The sequence below is a fragment of the Penicillium cosmopolitanum genome (assembly GCF_028827165.1).
Source record: "Penicillium cosmopolitanum strain IBT 29677 chromosome Unknown utg000005l:1.0-4006212.0:1.0-4009387.0, whole genome shotgun sequence".
Lineage (NCBI taxonomy): Eukaryota > Fungi > Ascomycota > Eurotiomycetes > Eurotiales > Aspergillaceae > Penicillium > Penicillium cosmopolitanum.
In genome coordinates this window covers 348,783-373,803 of record NW_026622675.1, presented here as the reverse complement: position 1 = coordinate 373,803, position 25,021 = coordinate 348,783, and the positions used below count along the sequence as shown (strand labels likewise).

At 48.3% G+C, this 25,021-nt stretch overlaps 11 protein-coding genes across 11 annotated transcripts; 5 read left to right on the top strand and 6 right to left on the bottom strand.

Moving 5' to 3' along the window:
- Window positions 1-835: 835 nt before the first annotated feature.
- Window positions 836-1,995, bottom strand: N7509_003155 (uncharacterized protein; the record flags this gene model as incomplete). The annotated part of the gene is made up of 5 exons (XM_056627792.1): window positions 836-1,045; window positions 1,135-1,213; window positions 1,248-1,498; window positions 1,565-1,859; window positions 1,910-1,995. 5 exons carry the CDS (start codon window positions 1,993-1,995, stop codon window positions 836-838), a joined length of 921 nt encoding a protein of 306 aa, XP_056490526.1.
- A 338-nt stretch (window positions 1,996-2,333) lies between these two features.
- N7509_003154 (uncharacterized protein) lies at window positions 2,334-2,620 on the top strand (the record flags this gene model as incomplete). The annotated part of the gene is made up of 2 exons (XM_056627791.1): window positions 2,334-2,366; window positions 2,411-2,620. 2 exons carry the CDS (start codon window positions 2,334-2,336, stop codon window positions 2,618-2,620), a joined length of 243 nt encoding a protein of 80 aa, XP_056490525.1.
- Window positions 2,621-2,624: 4 nt separating this feature from the next.
- On the top strand, window positions 2,625-3,296 carry N7509_003153 (uncharacterized protein; the record flags this gene model as incomplete). Its single annotated transcript, XM_056627790.1, has 1 exon — window positions 2,625-3,296. One exon carries the CDS (start codon window positions 2,625-2,627, stop codon window positions 3,294-3,296), a length of 672 nt encoding a protein of 223 aa, XP_056490524.1.
- A 267-nt stretch (window positions 3,297-3,563) lies between these two features.
- N7509_003152 (uncharacterized protein) lies at window positions 3,564-4,873 on the bottom strand (the record flags this gene model as incomplete). The annotated part of the gene is made up of 3 exons (XM_056627789.1): window positions 3,564-4,447; window positions 4,549-4,606; window positions 4,682-4,873. 3 exons carry the CDS (start codon window positions 4,871-4,873, stop codon window positions 3,564-3,566), a joined length of 1,134 nt encoding a protein of 377 aa, XP_056490523.1.
- A 1,176-nt stretch (window positions 4,874-6,049) lies between these two features.
- On the bottom strand, window positions 6,050-6,496 carry N7509_003151 (uncharacterized protein; the record flags this gene model as incomplete). Its single annotated transcript, XM_056627788.1, has 1 exon — window positions 6,050-6,496. One exon carries the CDS (start codon window positions 6,494-6,496, stop codon window positions 6,050-6,052), a length of 447 nt encoding a protein of 148 aa, XP_056490522.1.
- A 1,927-nt stretch (window positions 6,497-8,423) lies between these two features.
- On the top strand, window positions 8,424-9,772 carry N7509_003150 (uncharacterized protein; the record flags this gene model as incomplete). Its single annotated transcript, XM_056627787.1, has 2 exons — window positions 8,424-9,202; window positions 9,316-9,772. Coding segments are annotated over 2 exons (1,236 nt in total), but the record flags the coding sequence as incomplete, so codon positions are not given.
- Window positions 9,773-10,673: 901 nt separating this feature from the next.
- On the top strand, window positions 10,674-11,779 carry N7509_003149 (zinc-dependent alcohol dehydrogenase family protein; the record flags this gene model as incomplete). Its single annotated transcript, XM_056627786.1, has 2 exons — window positions 10,674-11,187; window positions 11,253-11,779. The coding sequence occupies 2 exons, from the start codon at window positions 10,674-10,676 to the stop codon at window positions 11,777-11,779; spliced, it is 1,041 nt and encodes a 346-aa protein (XP_056490520.1).
- A 210-nt stretch (window positions 11,780-11,989) lies between these two features.
- Window positions 11,990-14,223, bottom strand: N7509_003148 (uncharacterized protein; the record flags this gene model as incomplete). The annotated part of the gene is made up of 3 exons (XM_056627785.1): window positions 11,990-13,536; window positions 13,644-13,746; window positions 13,795-14,223. The coding sequence occupies 3 exons, from the start codon at window positions 14,221-14,223 to the stop codon at window positions 11,990-11,992; spliced, it is 2,079 nt and encodes a 692-aa protein (XP_056490519.1).
- Window positions 14,224-15,735: 1,512 nt separating this feature from the next.
- On the top strand, window positions 15,736-17,342 carry N7509_003147 (uncharacterized protein; the record flags this gene model as incomplete). Its single annotated transcript, XM_056627784.1, has 5 exons — window positions 15,736-15,828; window positions 15,887-15,920; window positions 16,047-16,093; window positions 16,520-16,767; window positions 16,859-17,342. 5 exons carry the CDS (start codon window positions 15,736-15,738, stop codon window positions 17,340-17,342), a joined length of 906 nt encoding a protein of 301 aa, XP_056490518.1.
- An 888-nt stretch (window positions 17,343-18,230) lies between these two features.
- N7509_003146 (porin) lies at window positions 18,231-19,558 on the bottom strand (the record flags this gene model as incomplete). Its single annotated transcript, XM_056627783.1, has 6 exons — window positions 18,231-18,380; window positions 18,450-18,952; window positions 19,118-19,148; window positions 19,248-19,336; window positions 19,396-19,429; window positions 19,511-19,558. 6 exons carry the CDS (start codon window positions 19,556-19,558, stop codon window positions 18,231-18,233), a joined length of 855 nt encoding a protein of 284 aa, XP_056490517.1.
- Window positions 19,559-22,476: 2,918 nt separating this feature from the next.
- N7509_003145 (asparagine synthetase B) lies at window positions 22,477-24,695 on the bottom strand (the record flags this gene model as incomplete). The annotated part of the gene is made up of 6 exons (XM_056627782.1): window positions 22,477-23,847; window positions 23,924-24,072; window positions 24,211-24,264; window positions 24,360-24,385; window positions 24,461-24,511; window positions 24,670-24,695. The coding sequence occupies 6 exons, from the start codon at window positions 24,693-24,695 to the stop codon at window positions 22,477-22,479; spliced, it is 1,677 nt and encodes a 558-aa protein (XP_056490516.1).
- Between the last annotated feature and the right edge of the window lie 326 nt (window positions 24,696-25,021).

The window sequence follows — 25,021 nt, the reverse complement described above, 5'->3', positions numbered from 1 at the left end:
CGTCCCTTCGCCCACCTGAGACACAATCGAAAGCGAGCTTTAACATTACCTCTCCCTGAGCAAAAATCGAATTCTCTTGGCCACAGAGCACAGCAAACATTTGATCAGAAACAATCGCCCTTCTTGGCCCGACTACCTCTTGAAATTCGACATATGATATACGAGTATATTCTAGGGCCGCCGGACCAGGTGCTTCACGTGGTACGCAAGCGTCGCGGTATATCTGGAATCCAATGTCACTATACGAGTCCAGCGCGACCGTTTCGGGACCATGGATGCTGGAATTTAGTTGGTCATGGTCCGAACTATGAACCTGGACCAAATGATGATTGGCATGCCAGATATCTGAATTTGCTGCGCTCGTGCCGTCAAATGTAAGTATAATGATCTGGCTATAGAGCATGAGAGATTCGAATACTCGTATCGCTGATAGTCATAGATACTCCGAAGCTGTCAATATCCTTTACACAGAGAGAATATTGAGTATAGAACACCCCTGGGTAATTCCAGAACTTTCAAAAGTTATGCTGCCCCATCGCCTTGCAATGATCAGAAAAATGGATGTCGGCTTTCGCATGCGGCGTAGCACTATTTTGGGAAGTCAAAGCGAAAAGTTCATTCAGATGTGGAAAAATACTTGCCAAGCTCTATCCGAGATAGCAGCCGGCGGAAATCTGCAACGTCTTGTGATTACATTAGATCATATCGAGGGCAAATGTCCTCGACCCGAAGCTAGTTTTTGGATCACCGATGAAATTTTCGCCTTGTGTTTGGATCCACTCATGGATATTCGCGTTCCAGATTTCAGTGTGGTCTTGCACCTTTGGCCACAATCTCAAAACGATGTTACACGAATTATTGGGAAGGATGCCCCCTTTTCTGTCAAAATCGTACCGATGGTATATCCTTCAAGTATGGAATGGGAGTGAGCTTTAAGGTTGGTGCTCGTCGGTATGTCACAATTTTCTGAATTGTACAGGAGCTGGGATGCGCGGGATAATTTGGTGAATGCATTCTGCTCCACATCGGCAAGGTCTTGGTGCGCCTTATTCCAGGTTAATACTCAGCTTCTTTGAATTTTCAGATGAAATTATGAAAATTCATGTTAAATACTTGCAAGGGGACTTACCATACGGGCTCGATGAGCACTGGTGCCTGGCCACTTTCTAGCGAGACATAGCTACCATGCAATCTTGTTTCAGCATAATTGATTCTAAAGCCTGTTTAAGTCAATGGTGACTTCCCACCTGTCCATTATCAATATTGCGTACCACGCGTTTTGGGCCTCCTGAGCTTTCTGTGGGTCATGGTAGACCGTATGAGAATCCTCCCATAAAGGGCCAATACCAAGGCTGACTGCAGCGCGTATATTGGCTGCGGCGGAGATATACGAAGACGGATAAAATGCATGTCCGATCTCAAAGATTGTTAAGAGAATTCGACTCTGTAGCGTTTCCAATGACTTCGTGCCCATTGTTTCGAAGAGAGTCACGAAACCCTTCAATGAAGCATAGAGCGATCGAGTCGATTAAGTAATGACTGTTGCTACAGGTTCTTTACATACCAAAGACATGCAAAGGGTCAAAAGACTAAAGTCGGCTGGGGTAGCCCCAATCTTGACACGCACACTGGCCAACTGGGCCTTATACCTGGCCTCAGACAGGATAGGGAGCCAACTGTGTACCGTTCGGAAATAAAGAGCAGTAGCCTCCTCCAGCCGCAGTCCATCGCCAATGATTGAGGAAACCTGATTTTCTAGAGTGTGACACAAATTGATGGGCGTTAATTCGGACCAGTCTGGCACAGGCAGCAGGCGAGGGGCCGCCGCCGGAGCTCCATATACACAGCGCTTATTCAGTCTTGATTCATTATTATGCATCTTTTGTAGGCTCAGAATCTGGTATCGTACCTTCGACATAAAGTACAGTGGGGGAGAATCTTGTCACATCTCCGTTTTTGTTTGCGACAGCAAAGGCATGTACGATCAGCTGGCATTATTGCAAAGGCTTTCGGGTGCGCAACTAGCAGGGCTAAAGTACGAAGAGCAGCAGTCCATGCGAGTGCAGGTGCAGATGCGGCGGCTAATCCTTAAATAATTCAAGTTGTGTGGAGGCGTGAAAGAGTGGAAGAGTGATGTCTCTGTAGCATTGTTGCATGAGGCCTAATTTGGATTAGCCTCCGCACCCGCATCTGCACCCGCACCCCGCATATCCATTTACCCCGAGGCAGATTTACTGTGTTATTTGTTTCTCTTGCTTTATAAAGTACAGCTCATCGCCAAATACCATAGAATTCCTTTTCATCTTCAACTCAATAATATCTATCATCTGGCAATGGAAGTCATCAGCAACGTTGCTATCGCAGGGGTGCGTGAATTCGATTCTTATACCTGCGTGGTTCTTGCTTATAGTTCCTGTCCAGGCCTCTGGCACACTGGGATCCTCAATCTTGCAAGCTCTTATCGGAAGCAAACAATTTCGTGTCACCGTTCTCGCGCGTCATTCATCTGAGTCTCAGTTCCCAGAATCTGTCGAAGTTGTACGGTGGACTACGACTCGGTGCCGGACTTGACTGCGGCTTTGGCAGCCCAAGATACCGTGGTATCTGCCCTGACGACTAATGCAATGGATACGCAACTTCCACTGGTAGAGGCGGCAGTGAAAGCTGGAGTGCGCAGACTTATTCCATCTGAGTTCAGTGCGAACATTGGCAATCCGAAAGCCGCTGCCTTACCAGTATATCACTCCAAGGTCAAATTGTGCGACGTCCTTCGACAAACAACAGAAGGAAATCCAAATTTCACATTCAGTTTGATCCGCAATGGACTCTTTTTGGGTTGGAATCTTGCCACTGGTTTCTTTCTGAACCTGAAGGGAGGGGAAACACCTCTGTATGACGGTGGAGACAGGCCTTTCGGCACAACTACCTTATCCACGATCGGAAAGGCCGTGGCCGAGGTTTTATGTCACTTGGAGGATACCAAAAATCGGGCTGTTTTTGTCCAAGGTCTCGTGACAACCCAGAAAGAGATTCTGAAAATCGCTCAAGGGGTCAACCCAGAACGAACTTGGATCCCCAAAAGTGTGAGTACGGCTGAAATGGAGGCCAGCGCGCATGGGAATTATGCGAATGGATTGTTTGATCTTGTATCCTCTTTGGGATTTTTTCGCCGGCCGGTCTTCGCAGAAGGGTATGGAGGGGAATTCCAAGAGGTTGATAATGAGCTTCTTGGAATACGGCAGAAGACGAACAATAATTTAGAGGCATTGATAAGAGGGGCTCCCGAAAGTGACTAGTAGCTCGCTTCATCCCTGCAAGCACCGATTCTCCATTACCAATACTTGCTCGACATTTACTATCTTTGTTGCTTCTCATACTTTCTAAGATTCGTTTATTCCTTCGTATCCATCAGAAATCACAGAACACAGTTACTCTCGCTTTCATTCTATTGAGACCAAGGACAAAACCAAAATAGCCGAATCTAATAGACTATTAACAGATGATTCTCAGGTATAGTTTAGCAACAAGGAAATTCTTGCATATTCCCAAGACAATGAACGGCCTCAATCAACCCAAACTAAATTAGCAGGGCTATCGGAAACATCTAGATGGGCCACAACCGTAGCTGTAGTAGCACCTTCTCCCAGTTTCCAAACTTCAATAAAGTTCCCCTGTGCATCCGCGATCGCGAAAAACTCCTCAGAGAAAATTGCAGGAGTTATGGAATTGGACGCACCGCCAGATCCCGTTGTGGGAACTATGAACAAGAAATCACTGATAGTGCCTGTGGTGCTATCAAGCGAGTATGCAGCCACGAACCCGGGGTCGGTTGATGTTCTGGAACGGACAGTGGCGAACAAATATTTGGGGTACTTCCCTTTTTCCTGCGGGACGGAGAACATGACTTCATCAGACCAGTAGAGGGAGCTGTTGGAGTAGCCTGGATTGGAGATTGAAAACAATGAGCATTCGAACAAACTTGTCTGGTTTAAGGGATTGGTGGTTTTACCGGAGGGAAGAAGGGAGAATGTCTTATTTCTTCCACTGATAAGGCCCGTTGTTTTATCACGGTTGAAAACAGCAAGCTGATTGTTTTGCTCGAGAATCACGTAGATGAATGATCCCTGCGGCGACACCGCAAGGTGCCTTGGGTTTCCGGTCACATTTAGTCGTTGAAGCTTTGAAACACTGGTGGTTTCTTCATCGTATGAATGGGTCCAGATAGAACTTCCCATGTCATCGCCAGAATAAATAAACCGGTTATCACTGCTGAGTGCCAGTCCATGGATCCCGGAGTCGCTGCTGTATGTGATATTGGCTGCCAGTGATTCCAAAGTTCCGGAAGAACCAACTTTGATGACCTGCCCAGGACAGCCCGTTGAATAGGGTGCACCAAAAACAGTGAATGGCTCAGCATTTGATGCAACGATATAATTGACATTGTTGCCTGTGAGAGTTAGCGCTTGCACAAAGATCGAGTCTTGCGATTATTTCAAACATTTTTCTGAGATTGAAACATTTCCCCTGTGGGCTAGCGAATAGCCCGACCAATCCCATAACTTTCGTAGGTATTGTCGTTTGCAATGTAGATGTTTCTGTTGCTCTTCTGTCATTAAATGTTAGTATATTCAAGTTCATGGCGCAGTGAGTAGGAGTGATGTCGTTTCACCACGAGACTGACATCCGTGGCTATCCACTTGGAACTTGAGATATCAAGAGTTCCATTGTAAATGAAGCTCAACTGAGAAGACGCCTCGTTGAATTCAACTCCATACAATGAACTTCCGGTGAAAACTCCGGAGTAAAAATGATGAACTTGACCCAGTGCCGACGAGGAAAACAGGGCACCGAGAAAACCGCGAGTGAGAATCATTGTGTTTAAATCGTTTGAGTCAACTCTCTGAATATTATTGGGAGACATGGGACAATAATAAGGTATTCGAAGGTGCGGACCGTCGATAAAAGTTGCTCGCAACGGTGGATGTGTCTTAAGGGGCACATACGTAATTTTGTGACGTCCGCCCTATACTGTAGTCAATCGCGGGAGAAAGCTTGTCATTTCTAAATTCAATGTTGAGTAATTTAAAATCTATAATACAAGCACCAAATATAGACAATCTCCTAGAGAAAAACAAGGGTACAAGAATTTTCATTGATTTAGCTGTTCTCAGGAAATTCATCATTTCTGAGATATGCTCAAACGGCGATTGTAATACGGGGTAGCCAGATATATGAATTTCAGATTTACTCCGATTTGAAGGAGCCTTATAGTTATCCAGTCGTTATCCCGATTAGTCACCACGGGCTACATGACGATCGACATGCCGGAATGGTACCCTTCGACATAGGGTCATGAGCAGTTTTAGCTTGGTCCGGTCCAAATTCTTGTTTCACACTCGGACATTTTTCATGCAATCTTTATTCATTGGGTATTTGACGCCGATTGTTCCAATCACACATACATAGATCGTCAATGCTGTTAGCTAGCGTTTCGGGATAAGAATGGACCCACTTGGATGATTGAGTCGTCACAGAAAGATATGATACTGATCAGAACACGACGAATTGGGATATCTTCGAATTCCTAGGCGGCCAAAGAAAAGCGGGAAAGCGAGAAGGATGAAGAATGGAAATTAGTGGTTAAGGTGGCGATGGTATAACTTGGAGTTTCTGTTTATCATCCATCCATCGTGTAGGAAGTTGCCGGAGCAGACACCGAAAAGAGAAACCGAGCTGAGCCTATCAGTCGGCCCGATTCTGAGCGCCTTGGAAGATCTTTGAAGAGAAACATTGGCGATACTACAGGAAGCCTACTAATGATATGTTTTTGGCAAAATGTTTGATACCAAATGAAAAGCGCAAGATTTATTAGACTCTAATTCACCAGAAATAGCATAAACCGTGGCTCCCTTCAATAGGAAACCAAGTCTTAGTAATAGAACATATGCAAATTTGATCGTCAAATGAGCACCAGGAGAAGGCCATGTCTTCTTTAGTCGCTGCCGCAAGTTGATCTATTTCCGACTGCCTCTCTTACTCATTCGTCGCTCTAAGGAGTCCAAACAGGCTGGGGAGCCTGAGTGAAGTCGGCAACTGGGGGATTGGCGAGGACATTGTCGTCGTAGGCAGGGTAAATGATCAACCCATCTCGCACAACAGATATTTGCGTCCATGGAGGGGTTCCAATAACGTAGTTGCTGGTAATTGTGAAGTCGCCACACTGAGTAGGGCCTCCACTGACATCAGGACCATTCACGATGTAGGTACACTCAGTAGTTTCGGCACCGTCAAAGATACCGAAAGTCCATGTACAAGAGCTGTCATCGTCGGTGCATTCCCGGACAAGGCCCTGGATGGTCCAGTCAGAGTTGGAGGATGCTGTGGAAACAGAAGCGGAAGTGGAAGTGGCGCTAGCGGTAGGAGTAGGGGTGAATGGAGCAGCGAAGGCAGCAGATGCAGCCAGGAAAGTGGCCAGAATAGCTTGAGTGGCGTGCATGATTTCGTTTGATTAGGTAGGTAGTTGTGATTTGAACTTTGAAATTTTGGAGTTTGCTGGGGACTTTGGGTCTTGTAGGTGTGAATGGAATACTCATCTTGAGCGGGAATATTGGCGATATTTAAATATTCCGAGAGTTTCATTGAGCCGGTGATGCTGGGCTTTGTTGGAGGCCTAGACCGCAGCAGGAAGCAAACAGACAACCATCATACGTAGTTCCATCTTGATGGGATGCCCAAACATGCGGTCTAAAAGAAGTGGCGAAAGACAACAAGAGATCTAAGACCCATCCAATAGGGAAGGGGCTGCTGCGGCCTGCCCCGGACGCCCTATGGCCAGGGCTGGCCTTAAATTTGTTTTTAGCCGCGAAATGATTACTGTGCATTTTATTTCCGAGAGCTACGGGGAAATGAAATATGCACTATGAAGCTGAATTTCAACCTCGATGTTGAAAGCTATAACATACCACATGCCGTGTCTGTGTCTGTATTTGTGTTTACTTGCCTCTCCATATGGGATCTAGGTCCATTCACGAAGCTGAAGGCACTTGGCCAAGGGTGATCATTTAATACTAGCAGATCCGAATTCCTCTATTTTGGACACCATGACAGATTAATTGATTATTTTCTATTCTCTTCGGTTCAAAAACACGCATAAGCCCCGTTTTGATATTTGTCTAGAATTGTGGCATGGTGGCCTCAAACTTAAAGTCAAGCACGATAACCAGGGCGCGGCCCGGATTGTGAATTAGGCGCACCAGAGCCAAGCAAATGACGATGGCATAGAGATGTATGTGTTGGCCTTGTGGCAAGTACGCCGGTTTTTCGGGAGAAAGAGAGATATGCTTTCCTCAACCTAAACAGAATGTCGCAAACCCTGGAGAGCTCTGGCCTGAATACCCTCAGGTAGCAATTAAATCTTTAACTTGTTATGTTTTCTCTAGAAATTGTTGCGTGGTGGTTATAATGTGATTTGTCAGCCACGAGTTGACTAAGAATCACAGGGCGTCATGCCCGCATTTTTGACGTCCCTTGATTTGTGAGTCGTCTTTTTCACATCGGTTCGGATTTTTCACGATTACCAACACATAGGTCTGGCTTTGTGATGTCAGCTGCCCAAGCAAGTAGCTCAGACGTTGGGAGGGAATTCAGCTGTCCGTATTGTCAGAGGTCCTTTCGGAGATTAGAACACTTGCAACGGCACACGAGACGACGTATGTATTCAACCATGGTGCATGGTAGTAGCACTAATTCATGCAATTTAGACACCAATGAAAAGCCGTTTTCCTGTTATTGCGGTGCTTCATTTTCTCGTCGTGATCTTTTACGTCGCCACGAGCGTGTCTCATGTCACTTGGACAGGCTTAATGACCCACTTGCACAGACCGTGAATGGTGCTCAACTTTTCGTCGTCTCAGATCACAGTAACCCACCGCATTCGATTGATGGACATACTATCGGGCATGGGAAGGAATCTCATTATCATGCCGATCTTTCCGCTTACCAAACTCCTCCTTCCTTGAACTCTAGCACACATCTTGACTCTTTTCCGTAAGTTTATCGCTCCCGTTCATCGATACAAAGAAAGACCGATGTGATCTCCGTTTTAATATAACAGACAGCTAATATAAGCCAGTGTCTCCTCTCCTTCACTGAATGCTCCTTCAAGAAGTCCTCCAACAGAACAAGATGGACCTCCTGTAGTTGAGTGTCCTACCATATTCCCATCTCCCCAGCTGTCACTAGGTAAGCATCCCTAATCTTCGCCCTGGAAATTAATTTGAAGACTCGAAGCTGACATTTTAAAGCCACTCAAATTGTTCCACATTTTGCATGCCCAAACGTTACAATCTCAGATCGATCTAGGTTACTCCTGTCATTAAGAAGGGTAGAAAAAAGAGTTTCCAAATCCGATTTTACCTTCAGCCAATGCATTAACTCGCTTCCTGGCTGGGTACTTTACTGGATTTTATCCTCACTGCCCGTTCACGCACTCCCCAACATTCAAGCTCGAAGCATGCTCGCCAGAGCTTTGCTTGGCTATGATGACAGTGGGGGCACAGGACAGATTTGAGACCACTTCGGCAAGACAGCTCTTCCATTTCTCCAAGGCGTTGCTATTTGATAGTCAACAGAGAAGGATGGGTTCTAATGGTGACCAGTCTTCATCAGAGAGAAGCACGTCGAGCTTCGAGCCAATCGACCAGCTGGGCTGCTTACTTTGCCTCGCCCAGTTTGCGACATGGCAAAGTGACGCAAGCCTGAGAACGGAGGCCTGCATTCTACAAAGCCTTCTTTCTCAGTCCCTACGGTTGAGCGGGCTAGACGAAGCTTCGGAAGGAACGGAAGGCTGTAGCTGGGAAAAATGGACACAAGAAGAATCAGCACGACGGACAAAATTCTTCGCATTCTGTTTCCTCGGAATTCAAAACATTGCCAATGATACGCCACCTAGCGTTTTGTGTGATGAAATCAACCTGAAGCTGCCATGCTCTTGTCCAGAGTGGACTGCGCCAGATGCAGTCACCTGGAATTTACTGCGACAGAGCACTCCAAATGAACAAGGATTGTTTCGTGATACTTTGGACGCCCTGTTATCTGCAGATTACCGATCGACTCACGGCAATTCACCCGTCGCAAATTATGTCTTGATTCATGGACTCTTGCAAATCATTGTTTCGACTCGACGCTCTATATCTGGTACCTTGTCATTGGCCTCATCAGAGGATTATGAGGAGATCTTTGAGTAAGTCTGTCACACTAATAAACCTTCATTGCTCTTTTCAAAGAGTTTGCGCTAATATGACTTAAATTTGCTAGGAATGCGCTGCGTAGATGGACCTCATGCTGGCAACAAACACCAGAATCAAACCTCGAGCCTCTGGATCCCAATGGCCCTCTGCCATTCAAATCTAGTGCCCTTCTCAGCCTTGCCTACGTTCGAAATTGCTCCGGTGTTTCGAAATCAAGAAGTATATTCTCCTGGGCACCCACCGAAATCGCGGAATCACTTCAAACATCTTTGAAAGTGGACCGCAAATGGAGTTCCCTCTTATCCGCCTATCACGCAACAAATTTCCTTGCCACGTTGGTCAACCTTGGTGTTCAGTATTTCAAACATAATCAAGCTGTGCTTTGGAGCATTGAGGCGACTCTCTGCGGCCTCGAGTCCTGCGTGTTTCTTGAGAAATGGCTATATCATGTCCAGGGCACCAGGCAGGAATGCCCTTTGACAGGTTCTTCATCCCTTTCCCATCCTCAACTCCCTTTTGGATAAGTCAGATACTTATATTTTCTAGATCATGAAATCCGACTAATACAGTGGATCCAAGAGGTTGTTCATGAGGGCCTATCGTCTGTTAATGACTCCTCTTTTGAGGGTAACACGGGGCCCTTCCTGTTACCAGATCAGACCATCGCAATTTGGTCACACATAATGCTAGGCAATTCCCCATTTCCTTTCATAAAAATGATAGGGGAGACACTAGTTGCATATAGAAGAAAGTAAAAGACATATCAATTTCGAAATGAAATATTATTTTATCAGATTCCAATTTCTTTTAGAAAATAAACACTGAGTTCTCAGGGACAAGTCTGACTCCTGGTTGTTCACCCGTCGGAGCCTTTTTGTCCCGCTGCACAATCTGAATGTAGCCGAAGTTAAGAGATTTCTAATTCCATGACTATTCGTACCGAAAAGATCTCAAATTACCAAGCAGCACATCTCTCCGGGATCCACCCATCTTTCTAATCCGTATGAAGTACTGACATGGCCTAGTATAAAAAGATGATTTATATTCATGGGTGTGTTGGGGAAGTGGGTCCATTTGGGGATTTGGGGATATTCCCCCACATAGCGCGAATTGATTCTCCACGTCGTGTCGGAGATCGAGCTGTTTGATTCGATCACCCTCAAAATTTGAACCGCCATATAGCAGCAACTAGGGATAGACTGCGCTTTCTTGCGTATGAAACCCAAATTTGCATTGCATTAATGACGTTATCCTTGCCTTACGGGTCCTTCTACAAGTTTATTAAGCACGGAACAAAATTGACCTAGAGGAGTCCACTATTCGAGTCCACTGGGCAACTTGGAAGATACTATATAAACCAAAAGCAAATCGCTCCATTATTCTCAATCATTCATTCTCAAAGAATCAATCAAATCTTTACGCACTATGTCGCAGCAAACTGTTATTCGTCTCCCCGGTGAGCGGAACTCGATCCAAAACTTCAGGGCTTTCCAGGAACCCATCCCAGTTCCAGCCAAGCACGAAGTTTTAATCAAGGTTCATTCCGTGTCGTTGAACTACCGGGATGTCGGTGTCGCTCTCTCGCTATACCCGTTCCCTGTCAAGGACAACGTTGTTCCATGTTCTGATGCTGCCGGTGTTATCGTTGAGGTTGGCGAAGGCGTCAAGAATGTCTCAAAGGATGATCATGTTATCACTACCTTCGATCCTACCAATCTCTATGGCCAGCAAATGGATTGGAACAACGGCCATGGTGCACCAGTCGATGGTGTCCTTCGAGAATACATTACGGTCCCCGTTACTTCCGTGGTCCAAGTCCCCAAGGACTCACCCCAGAGCTTCTCGGAGTGGTCCACTCTGGTGTGCACTGGTGTGACTGCATGGAATGCCCTCTACGCCCTTACCCCACTGAAGCCGGGACAAATTGTGCTATTTCAAGGTATGTGGTGAAGCCGGAAATCTTTTTAAATGAGTTATATGTTTTAACGACCGTTCTGCCGTTAGGAACTGGTGGCGTTTCCATCACTGGATTGATCCTAGCCAAGGCTGCTGGAGCAATCACTATTGTGACTTCCTCCAGCGATGACAAGCTCGCATTCGTCAAAGAAAATTTCGGTGCAGACTATACCATCAACTACAAAACTCATCCCGAATGGTCCAAAGAGGCCTTGAGACTGACCAACGGGGAAGGTGTCGACTATGTATTCGAAAATGGCGGTTCCGGAACTATCGCCGAGAGTATCAACTCTGTGAAAATGGGCGGCAATGTCTCAGTCATTGGGTTCCTTTCCCAAGCAAAGGAGATGCCTGATGTCGCGAGTCTAGCTCTTGCCAAGGGAGCCGTGATTCGCGGTGTTATCGTTGGATCTACGCAGCTTTTACAGGAGGTTGTCCGCTTTGTTGCCCGCAAAGGCCTTCGTTTGCCTGTCGAGAAGGAGTTTGGCTTCTCCCAGGAGGAAACCATCAAGGCCTTTGAGTATCTAACATCTGGAACACACATTGGCAAGGTTTGCATCAAGGTCGTTGAATAAACCTGATCAGCAAGCTTGTAAAGCAGTGCAAACCAGAGGGGAGATTTTTCATGTATGGGCTTGGTTGGACACCAGGTAGTAAGAGGATCTTGCCGCAGAATATAGCAATACTGGAATACTATATGCATATTCACTCAAGGTCGAGAAAATATTGTAGCAAGCGAAAAGGATAGCACAAATGTATTGAATTTGAAATTTCCGCGCTCACGATTACAGCGGGTGCCACATCCACATATTTGTCTCCGAGTAAATACCAACTTGACGCTTCGCATCCCATCGCAAAGGAGTAGCCTGATTCTCATCCTTCAACAGCAACCCATTCAATTTGCCACCTAGAAGCCAGCGGCTGCCATCTTCATCGATGAACACATCCAAGGCCAGCTTATCGCCGAATCGCTGCTGCCATTCCGCGGCAGAGGCGACCACGGTGAAACTTCTGATGGCTGGCTTGACGGCCTTTGCTCCCATTCGTATATGCTTTCGAAACTCCCTGTCAAAGGGAAGTGGCTGATCGGATGCATTTGAGCTTGGCCATGTAAACCCATGGCGAAAAGGGCCCTCTTGGATCCAACTAAAGTATTCTTCGAATGAAATGTGCGGATATTGAGACTTGTGCGTCGGTCGGACCGGGATAACCAACGCCTTTAGATTGTTTTGGCGAGCCAAATATTTGAAATTTTGATAGAGGATGCCAGCAAGGCCTTGGCCTCGGTAATTATCTGCCACAATAACCAGCAGCCCTGATATAGCATTTGGTCGGTTCGGTAGCCATGCCGTCGCCTCATCCTTTTTTTGATCTCCGGTGAGAGGCGAAGTCTCCTCGGATGGGAGCTCCCCTTGTCGTGCTCGTGCTTGGAGAACTCCCCTGGTCAATATTGTCTCCCAGCCTCCATCTGGGAGAGTCAAGGCGCATTCAGGAGTATCGTATGAATAGAGTGAGGCAGTTGGAGCTCTAGCCAGCTCTGGCCAGAAGAAAGGCGTACATACACCGGTAGCAACAACTCTCTCATCCGAATTTCGGACAATCATTGTTTGGTAGCGGGCCAATTCTTCTATCTCTCCCAGCTGTCGATAATAACGTTTGAAAACAGCCCCCTGGCTCCATTGTGGAAAGCTAAATATACCGTGGTTTGGGTCCGAATGTGTGGGGTGCCAGAGGTCTGGGCGTTCTGCTGCTGTCACGAACCGATGTCCTAATGGAATCGAGGCTGAATTTCCCTTGACGGGGCTTTTTCTGGAGGAAATAGTCGAAGGAAATGTCTCGTAGTGCATGATTCCTGAGCTTTCCTCGTCAAAAGTGGCAAAGGAGCTCTGTACCTCAGATCTTTTCAGCAGTGGCTCTCGTTCTTCGAAGATATCATCTTTGGAGAATAGCTTGATTTTTTGTCCTGGAAGCCAGAATCCCAGGGCAGTGAATGCACTCACGGCACCAAGAACTATGGTCATGGCTCCCCAGCCAAACCGGTGGTCAATGAGACCTCCGAGTACTGGTCCCAATATTAAACCAACACACTGAGCCATGTAATGAATACTGTGCATTCTTCCAATAGCATCATTATTGTCACAAGTCCCCGGGCTTCTTTCCTCGAGCTCAAAGAGAGCATTTTGCATATCAGCCGTGATAGCTGGATTCACAGCATTGAGGAAAGCACCAATCAGATATAAAAGCACGAAGAAAGCTAGCTTGTGCTCTATCGTGTTGCACTGGACAAAACGCAAGCAGATCAAACAGGGCGTGGCGAGCCCAAAGCCGAGGGCTGCACGTGTACGTATGCTGAATCGATCAGAAAACGACCCTATAAAGCCTCCAGGGCTTGCGTTAGCGAAAGACAACGACGGTGAATAGAAAAATGGCTTAAGGTACCAAACAGAGGTCCGAGAATGACAGTCACGGTGACTAGTAAAACTGTACAGCCAGCTCCCAGTGAGTCCCATTGAAAGTGGTCTGCCACAAAGATTGGAAGTGTCTATTACGGTCAGTGAATTTGCAAGCAGGTAACATGGTGACAACTAACATTCAGAAGAGCAGCGATGACAATAAAATAAGCGAGGATAGATGTCGCTGAGATCATAACCCGAGGTTCTCGGATCAGATGCCACATTTTGAGTGTCTCGCTGGAGGCATCTGTCTTTCCGTCAGAGCCATAAGCAGGGGTCTCTGAATCTTCAACCTCAGGATCATGGCCAATCTCTGGTGCATTTGACCAATTTGCTTCAGTGAGTCTGTCTATTATTGCGGAGCATAATATGAGGTTGATGGCAAGTAGTAAAAGGACCACTCCGAATGCAGCATAGTACCCAGCGTAATGGTAGATAGTTCCCCCACAAAGGGGTCCCAAGATGAGCCCGGTCGCCACAAAAAGATGCAGATAACCAAAGATATACCTCTTTTTCTCCTTCGGGGTTAAACCAGCCATGATAGAGAGTCCAGTCACGAACACCATCGACATGGAAGCACCTTGAGGGACGACGGCAAGGATGTACAAGTGCAGGGAATCGGCGAAGGTGAACAATAGCGTGGAAGTGAGAAGTAATATTAACCCAAGTAGATAAAACCGTTGGATATTTTCTGTTTGAATAACCAGGTGACCAAAAATAGGTGCAAAAACGAAGGAAGTGACTGCTCCAATAATGAGCATCACACTGATCCAATATTCACCTATCTCTAGATCAGCTCTCTGCGGGCTTTTTATACTAGCATAATCCTGGACATACGGTTTTCAGTCGCAATCTCAGCTCGGGTGACGAGCACTTCTGGAATAATTGGGATTATCTTCAGAGATATTAGAGTCGGGGTTGTTGATTTCTAGAGCGCAGATTCACCCACCATTCCATAAAGAAAAATGACCTATTGAGCCGAAGCCACTTAGTTGGGTGCATCCATAGAAAAATAAATTTTATCATTGAACTTACTGTAAATAACGAGAGTCCGACCGTCGCTAGAATGAATCTCTGAGAAGAACGGAGCTCCGAAAGCCAGGCATGTTCATCGCGCCTACGTAGGACGTATGATATTGGAGTTGAGTCCACCATATTCTCGTCGAATTGCGATGATGTAGAAATTTTGGTAAGAGAGAGAAAGAGGTGTAGATCAAAGCACTACCGCCTATGAAATCATGTAGGAAGTATCTCGGGCTAGGACAGGGGAAACCAAAAGCACTAGGGCTGGTGAGGTAAGGACAGTGAGTAGTAGAATGCGACGAACTCTTTTAGAGGAGAAAAACGATCGGTCTGCAATTTAAAGCGTTCGTTGAAGACTCGGATAGATTGAGAGGAAGCGCCCCCTTGTTGCCAGTGGATGCATGGATATTTATGGCGGCTGGTCATGAATCAATCTGCAGAAGCCTGCAGAAGCTCTGAAGCACAAATGAGACCCGCAGCTTTCGGCGACGCTGCAAGGGCAGCTAGCCACAAGACATTTCCACCAATGCTAGACTCTAGCCAACATGTAAAACATCTGGATTTTGCATTCCACATAATCTTTTTTTTCTTTTGTTGTTCTTTTCGTTCATGAGTCTTGAGATATTGACCAACCAGACGGACTAGCTCACAAGATCAGCGCTAGTGGCCTCATTGAGTGACACGAAGTGCTTGAGGGCCAATCAAATAGGAAAATGCCCCACGGGCTACCGTTACACGACATAAACCATTGAATGCTCCTTTCTATGTATCGAATTCACACATGAGAGGAAGAGGAGCTGAAAGGTGGGGTATACTGGTTATTTCTCCGGCTACTAACTCCGGAGATAAAAGTACATTCGATTGTCTCCAGGCCTTGAGGTAAGAAAAGTAGGTATCTATCCACGTGGATCGACAGTAGAACCTGGGCTGTAAAATGCACCTCCACCCGCCTTCTTCCACGAAGATTGCATAGCCAGATTGAGACATTCAGGGTAAACTCTCATGGCGTGTGAATACATCTCACCTCGTTCGGTCACCCGATGGGCACACGATCAATGGGAAATTCTAAATCGAGGAATGTCTTTTTTGCAAAGAACAATATTTTCCGGTCTCACCTGGCCACTCATAAGAGCGACGCCAGACGACAGGTAAACATAGCTAAAAATACCTAGAGATTTGGATTTCTAGGCTAACTTACTGGGATAGTTCTCTGATATGATGGAGGGGTTCCCAAATCACGGTGAGTGTTCTAGGTAGGTGGCGTCATTGGAGATGACAGTATGAGTGGGGTTGAAGGCCGCAGTCCGAGCAGTCTGAGTAGCCTGTACTAGTATTGGAGATGAGCTAGCTCTACCCTAGGCCCTAGGAAACCCTAAGCCACTTCAAGTTGGGTTTCCAGAGGGTACCCATAGGGTAGGGCCGGCTTTATCTAATCTGATCATCAGCGTGCATGTGCCCAATCGAACCACCTTAAGGTACCAGCAATGCCCCAGCTCAGGGAGAATTTACTTGAGTCAAAATTTCAAAAAAAATAATAATAAAAATACTAGGGAAACAAAGATAATCTCTATTTCTCCTGTAAATCTCTCACAGTACTGCCCTAACAAAGACTGCCACCCACCCGCCCAAGCAATCCCGCAATGACGCCACCCGATCGCCGCCAACACTCCCGACTCCGACCTCCGCTCCACTTTCTGCCTTTCCTCTGCCTTTCTTCTCCAACTCTCACACGACCCCCTCAAATGTAACAACGCTCGACCTTGCACACACATTACCGTGCAATGCCTCCCCTCCGCTCCTCAATATCTATATTTCACCCAATACATAAACCGAACCTAGCACCATCCGGCCAAACCTGTCGACACCACCATCTCCGCACCCATCAGCACCACCACCACAGCGCAGCAATCCGCAAACGACCCCGACCAACAGCAACAACCTCTCAATCCCCCCCACCCAAACTCAATAACACACCTCATCAAATTCACCGCATCATTCACAAGTACCGCCTCGCGCCCCGCGAAAGAACAAAACCACTATGAAACCCTCAGTCTACCCGTAACAGCCACCGCAGATGAGATAAAGAAGTACGTCCACCAAGCCACTCACTAGCACCCACATCCTCCCCACGCCAAACAAATGACAAAGAACTCGAACCCGAATTAACCCCCATCATAGAAAATTCTACGCCCTCTCCCTAAAACACCACCCAGACCGCAACCGCTCAGACCCATCCTCCAGCCAACGCTTCGCCCGACTAAGCGCCGCCTACAACGTCCTAGGAAACACCTCGAAGCGCCAATCCTACGATCGAGACCATGGCTTTCATCACACGCAGCACGCTCATCGACACCCCACCACACCCGCCGGGAGTCATAGTAGCCACAGCGCCCATGCACATCACTCGAGTGGGGGTAGTTATGCCGGTTCAAGACCTGCCAGTGGTCTGAGTAAACGGCGGGGAACGTTTACGGGGCCGCCGCCGAGTTTCTATGCGAATGGGGGGTATGGGCGGACTGGGCGGACGGCGAGTGAGGGGGGTTTTGAGGGTGCGTTTGGATTTGGGGGTAGTGGCGGTGCTGGTGGTGCTGGTGGTGGTGCGGGATCTGGAAATGAGTGGGCTGATTTTACGGCTGAACATAAACGGGGGAGGGGAGGTTGATCCTGAGGATCCGTTTGATTTTATTCGGAGGAATCCGTTACGGCATTTTAATGCGAGGGCTCATTATCGGACGCAGAGGGCGGAGGATATGAGAAGGGGGGAGAGGAGGAGGAGTGAGGTTTATCATACTATTATTAAAGAGCGGGAGGAGGCTGCTGCTGGTACTGCTGGGTCTGGGACTGCGTCGGCCAGTGGACCTGGACCGGGTATGGGCTTGATATTGCTAGTTTGGTTGGGTTTACGGGGATTGTCTTTGGCGTCATCTGTTTGACGGAGTATGTTCGGGGTGGTTCTGCCGGTGGGGGATCGAGGAAGGATTCCGATTCGAAGGAGTGATTGTTGCAGAGTGTGGAGCTATAAAGCTTTTTGATTCTTTCTGTTGCTCTGAAGATGAATATCCATGGATGCCCAGGTGGTCTGAGGTCGGGAACCTCAGACAGTGTGAAATCAGCTTGTACATATTATGATGCTATGTTCCCTATTAGTGGGTGAACAATCCAACGCTTACCGATTTCTGCTTCGGTATGATAGGAAGAGCCGACATCGAAGGATCAAAAAGCAACGTCGCGTGTGTGATACTAGAGCAGACATCAGAGTGCCTTTTATTCAACAGCTACACAATTGAGCTGTGTTCCATGAATGAATATCTACTACTACAATCACGTCCACATGGGAAGATTCCACCAGACAAAGGAAATTTAGATTTGATATACAAAGTGTTATCGAGTCAAGACTACCATACACTCAAGGTTATCTGCGAAAGTCCATAAACCTCCGTTCACCTGTTACCAGTCCAATGAGATCGGGAATCGATTGAACGAAGAATTAGATATTACCCGGGAAGCGATTGCTCTCTAGGCTGGATACCATGATGATCATGGAAGACATTTAAGCCTCGAAGGTGAAGCTGGCGCCAACCTTGTGGGCAGCCTGGTTCAGGTTCTGGGTATCGAAAGAGGCACCGAGGCCGAGGGTCACACCGGGGCGGAGCAGGACGTTGTAGGCGAGAGCGGCAACACCACGGTCGTTGATCTTGGCCTATACAGCGGAAGGATTGTCAGTGTTTGGGTTTCAGGATAATGTTAAGCAGGGTAGAAAGCTACGCACCTTGGCGAAGGAAGAGGGGTCCAGGCGGTACTTGCTGGCGACCTCGAGGCCGACGGCGTTGCCGGAGTTGGAGTCCCAGGAAGCCTTGGCGCCGGCCTCGACCTGAGCGTTGACGCGGTGGTAGTAAGAGGCGGAGAAGAGGGACAGGTTGTTGCTGGCGGTGATGGCAGCGGAGTACTGGGGAACGCTGTAGCCGACGGCAGCGGAGTACTTGGTGATGGCGGCCTTGTTGACGTCGTAGCCACCCTCAGCACCGACGAGGAAACCCTCGTGGCCGAGAACAGCGTCGAGGTTGGCGGTGGGGCCGTTCAGCAGGTCGAAGAAAGCACGGGCGTGCAGGTTGGGCTGCTTGAAGTACAGGTTGAGCTTAGCACCCTTGGACTGCTTAGCGGGCTGGTACTGGGTCAGGATCTCAGCCTTGAGGCCCTTGGCGATGTTGTTGTCGAGCTCAAGCTTGGTGTCGAGAGCGTTGGCGGTGGTCCAAGCCTGGGTCAGAGTGAGGCCTGGGCGAGGGCGATACATTAGCTTGATTGTGTGCGTGGCGGAATTCGAAAAAACAAAGAAGTTCACCTGGCGCGACACGAGTGAACCACATAAGAAGGTGAATCTCATGGGCCGAAGCTCGCGCGCGCTGGGATCGGGTGGTCTGCAGTGGGAGGGTCCCTTACCAGTGGGAGCATCGACGTACTTGGCCTCGAGCTATATGGGGGACATTGGGTTAGCGATCTGTTTCCGATGCGAAAGCGAGGGTGGGGCTGTAGTGGGAACAGCAGAAGAGAAGAGAAGAGAGAAACTCACCTGGCCGGCAATGGAGCCCTCGTGGGCGGACTTGCCCTTGACGGTGAAGGTGACACCGTTGGGGGCCTTGGACTTGACCTCGAGGTTGGCTAGAGCTGGTTAGTCGAATGGGTTCGTCATCGGCGAGGTTATGGCGGCGGGGACAAACCGGGGCTGGCGTGGTAGAAGTCCTTGTTAAGGAGCTATCCGGAGAGGGAAATTAGCTGAGGGATTCCGGAGAAGCATGGATGAGGGATTGGGGGAGTATAAATGAGATGACATACATCGTTGGCCGCCTTGGCGATATCGGAGAAAGCAGCAGGAGCAGACATTGTGAATTGAGATGATGGGGATAGGTCTCGAAGGATGTGAAAGAAGGAGGAAAGCGATGGGGGAGAAGAGAGAGAGAAAGATCGACTTGGTTGGGCCGGGCAGGCAGGGGGGGGGGCACTCGGGTGGACTCCAACCACGGGACGCTCGTCGGCAGTTGATTGGCTGCTGCCACTCCCGGGTTAGCCCGGGTTAGGTAAGCACCTTTCCCCGGTAAACAGCAGCAGCAGCATTCAATAGTGTGATACTAGTAGTATACTATACAGTACATATTGACTTGAACTATACCTGGTTGACTCGAGACCGCAAATTTGGGAAAATTGACAAGTTGAAATTGAAATCGGATTCACTATTATAACTCCATTATACTGATTCCCATTGTTTCAAACTATATTCCCTCTGAACCGGAAAGCCTTTGGTATACTGTCTGTCATAAATGAGATGCACACAACAACGACGGCAATGGACAGTGAAGTAGCCCAATAGATCCAAAATCGATCACTACCCGGGCCATACTGATCCGCCATGCTGAAAATTCCAGTGGCATAGGATAGAGGAATGAACACCAGAGCGATGAAGCTTAAGCGCTTGACGTCTTCGGCCTGGGAAATCGATTTACACGAGTCTATCAGTTGCACCAGTGAAGTGTTCATGGGGTTCAATGACTCGAGCGAGCGTGCATGTTGATTTGCTCCTCCGGGTGTTGAAAATCTGTTGAAAATCTATTACGAGTTGATGCCAGATAGACTTCGGGCTCATCTCTCCCAGTCTTCTACAAAATATCTCATCATTCGTAATTTGTGCAAGCTTTGTTGACTCCGGCGCCGCCACCGATGAAGCCCGGGAATATCGGCGTGTTCAAAATGGTCTCCTCTTGACTGGGCTGTGTGGAATGAGTATTCATAGAACTTGACATATCTCCCCATTAGCCAGCTATAAAGCATCCACTCCCCCGCCACAAGTTTGAAAAGATAATAAACTAGGGATAAAATGCAAGGATCCTCTATATTCCAATCCGGAGGTGCTTCTTGGAAAAGTCCAATCAATTCTTCTCGCAAATCCGAACATCTCGAATTTGAATCTGCACTCCCATAAGCTTGGAATTGAGAATAAGTAGGCAATTCGCGAAAGTCTTCAGTGTTGATTCGTCTCGGAGCTTGAGGGATTCTAATTCCAATGTCTTCGAACTGGGTGTTAGTTCCCGTTCTGCCAGTGCCAGCGATGATATCGGCAGTTGAAGGATCCACAAGTATTAAGCCTACCGCAATCATTAGTAGTGGTCCTGCGTATAGAAACGTCGGTGAGAGCTTTACATATCCAACTCCCATTTGGTAGTTTTTTCTTTAGCACCGAGCAACAATTGCGAACAAGACCTATTGCTCTTCCAGAGAGTGCTGGTAGACGTCGAACTTGAGACAGGGCTTTGGCAGCGAGTAAATCGCCCTGTTCAATTGGAAGTTGTGCAATTGGATGTCGATGGCATGATTCAGGCGAACAAGGAAGTACACCGAGGCGATTTCGATAGCATAGCCGGCCTCTCGGATGGGGTCCTGGAACTTGCATACTGTCTATTCCCTGCTGATCAGCATGCGGGAGTGCGCAAAGCCTGTAACATGGCTAAAGCGCTGCGGCCATGGAGCAACCAGGTTCATTTCAACTCCGACTTTCCTAATTTTCAAAATTCAAAGGGATTCATGAGTGATAACTCGGCACTCATGTTTCCTTCAGCCGGGCACCTAGGTGATACCTCGGGGTTCGCAAGTCAGACATGGCATACGGAGCCGATATATCCTTCAAAACCCATGTTTCCTCCTGGGGCCGCAATTCCTTCAGTGCCCGTATTTCCTACTACAGAGCCCATTCCTCCCGCTGCTACTACTGGTATAGCTCCTGGATATATGTTCGATTTTCAGTCAAACCCCATATCATGGCCTCCAGACTTCCTGTTCTTCCAGGCTGAATCTAGTACTAGTATTCAGCCCAATTTTTCAAGTTCCGATTTCTTCTACCAAAGGCCGTCTTACTCGGCGCTGTCGCCTAATGATGAAGTTGATATAGTACTCCCTCCTTTTTCAAGCAATTCGGCCCCAGAAGCTATATCTTTCACAGAAGAGGACGATTTTGTGGTTGCGCCTAAGAGGAGGAAAATTCCAAGTTCCGAGATGCGTGCCAGGACACGTTCAGGACCCCACCTTTCCAACGAGAGGTGAGAGCTTTCCTATTTGCTACCCTGACGACCACCATATTGATTCCTTTCGATTCGAAAAATGCGCTAGTGCCCTATCGTGTGCCCAGGCTTCTGACAATCCCCCTATACTAGTTGCATGTAGTCAGTTTCCGACTCATGGCTCTAGTTATCAGGTTACGGCAACTTCGTTTCTCTGGTCTCAGTGTTTTGTTGCTGCATTTTAGATCTATGGCATTGCCCACATTGCACTAGTTAGTGGGTACTACTAGTAGTAGTAGTAGTCGCCCGGATATCTATATGGCAATTGTAGTAGCCTCGGAATAACATTGGACGACATATAACATTCAAGCTGGACCCTCCAACTTGAAGTTGGAGGTTCGAATTGCCGATTCTACAGTTACTAGTATACTTGTAGTACTATTAGTACAGCCCTACGAGGAATTCAAGCTCTATAGAATCTTGGAAGAACAAGCTGAATGAACAGAATTGAACTTCAAGGGCCTTGCCCTGCTGTGTCGTCTACCTTTAAAGAAACTTGAAAAGGGGGTATATATACACCTCGATTCTATCTAGAACTAATCTAAGGAAAAAAAAGCGATTTTGTATCAAAAACAGACAATTTTTACTCGGCGCTATCGTACTTGGCGTTGTGGGTGGAGATGGCACTAGTAATAAGAAGTCAGTTTCACCGGCAATCAAAATATCAAGGAGTAAGAAGGGGGATTGGTTTACTCACCGACCACTGGGATCAGTCTGCTTAGACCAGGTAGGGGTCCAGCGCTCAACGGTACCAGCACAGTAAGGGGGGAAGTGCTCGTCGAACATCGTGCGGTACCAGTAGGCCTCCTTGGTATCGGGGATATCAGAGCCCCACTCAGGCTTAGGGTTCTTCATCATCTCATCAGTAACGTGGGCCTCGGCGGCGTCCTTGAGACCGTCGATCCAGCTGTAGCCGACACCGTCGGAGAACTGCTCCTTCTGGCGGTAGAGGATCTTCTCAGGAAGGTAGGGCTCGACGTCGGGCTCGTCGGTGGTGTCGAAGGCGCGGCGGATGATATACTTCTCAATGCGCCCCTTGGTGATCATCTTCTCGGCGGGGTCGACGCCCATGGCCGTCTCGAGGAACTCCTTGTCCAGGAAGGGGACACGAGCCTCCAGACCCCAGGCGGAGGTGGACTTGTTGGCGCGCAGGCAGTCGGCCAAGTGCAGGTTCTTCACGCGGCGGACGGTCTCCTTGTGGAACTCGTCGCGGTTAGGCGCGGCGTGGAAGTACAGGTATCCGCCGAAGATCTCGTCGCTACCCTCGCCGGAGAGAACCATCTTGACACCCATGGCCTTGATCTTACGGCTGAGTAGGTACATAGGGGTCGAGGCGCGGATGGTGGTCACGTCGTAGGTCTCCAGGTGGTAGATCACGTCGGAGAGGGCGTTCAGGCCATCCTCGACGGTGAAGGTGAAGGCGTGGTGCTTGGTTCCCAGGAACTTGGCCACGTCCATAGCGGCGGCGGTGTCGGGGGCTCCGGGCAGACCGATGGAGAAGGAGTGCAGTTGCTGGAATGTGGTGACGGTGGAAAGCTCGTTCTCGTCGTCGATACCGACAAGCTCGGCGGCGGCGGCGAGCTCGGCCTTGGTGGCCTTGCGGGAGGCCTCCTGCATGCGAAGGGTCTCACGCTGGGCAATGGAGGCGACCAGACTGGAGTCTAGACCACCGGACAGCAGAACACCGTAGGGAACCTCGGCCATCAGACGCTTGCGAACGGCCTTCTCCAGGCTGTGACGGAGCACCTTGTAGTCGACGGGGGTGGTGGGGACGTTGGTGGGATCCCACCACTTAGGCTCGAAGTAGCGAGTCAATTTGTCGGTCTTGGAGTCGTAGACATGGCCGGGAGGGAAGGCAATGATGTCGTCGCAGACCGGGTGCAGAGACTTGAGCTCGGAAGCGAAGTAGACGGCGCCGGGGGTGGTGGAGGAGCGGCCGAGGTAGAAGCTGGTGATACCAATGGGGTCACGGGCAGCAACAACACGGTCCTGCTTCTTGTCCCAGAGGACCCAGGAGAACATGCCATCGAGGTGCTTGGGGGCATCAATGCCGTACTCCATATACTGGTGGGGGAGAAGTGTGAGCCAAACCAATTTTTGAGATGATGCATAACGTTGAACCGGATCCATTGAGACATACCAGAGGAATTACGACCTCACAATCGGAGTGAGTCTTGAAGTTATACTTGGTCTTCAGGTTTTTCCGCAGGATACGGTGGTTGTAGATCTCGCCGTTAACGGCGAGAGCGAGGGAGGAGTCATCGTTGACAAGGGGCTGGGCACCGGAGTCTGGGGGAGAGAAAATCAGCAAGAAAGTTCGAAGAAGTAAAAAGAGAGCTCTTGAATGATTCTACTCACCAACACCGACGATAGACAGACGCTCGTGGGTCAGAACTGCAAACGGAGGTTAGCCCAAAATGTACCCACGGCGATCGCCGATCTTGCTCAACTCACTTGTGTTATCGCCAATGAAGCTACCGCCTGTTATAGAAGACAATTGTTAATCTCTTGTTCCTCTCTTGACCTCCAATGGGAGGTCTATCGCATTGCGATTCCAGTTATAACTTGTGACTCACTCCAATCGGGACCACGGTGGCGCACGCTGTGGATCGAGGGGTAGGTTAGCGATGAGGGCTCAATTGGTGATATTAATGGAAGCTCGAAAGAAGGTACTCACGCCTTGGCCATGCGCAAAGCCGTGGGCTTAAATTTTTGCACATCGGGGTGACTGTCATGGAGTTAGTGGGATCCCACATTTCGTGCGCGTAGTGGGGGACCGGGGAAAAGGACCACCGCACCGCGGGGGTGGATTGAATGGATTGAGAATGGATTGAGAAAATGGGACATTGGAGGGAGGTAGAATGGAGGAGTATTAGAGAAACATACTGGTGACACGCGAAGATTCCACACATATTGAGCGATTGACGAAACAATAAGAGATGAGTGAGAAGAAAGAATGTGAAGCCAAGGTTTTTTGGTGTTCGGCGGGGGCGATGTCGGCAGTCTTTGAGTCACCGATAAGATAAGAGGATCCCCATTGGTTACTCTACAGTATAGGGTAGGGTGGTACTAGAGTATTACTAGAATACTAGTGTAGTACTATTTAGTACTATAGTAGTGTGTAGTGTAGTTCCATTGCGCCCGCTTGTTCAGTGCTAAGAGAGATGCTAGAATTCATGCAGTGGCCCTCACCCCGGGGCCATCCCCCCCAAATCCCAATCCAATCCAATCCCGGAAT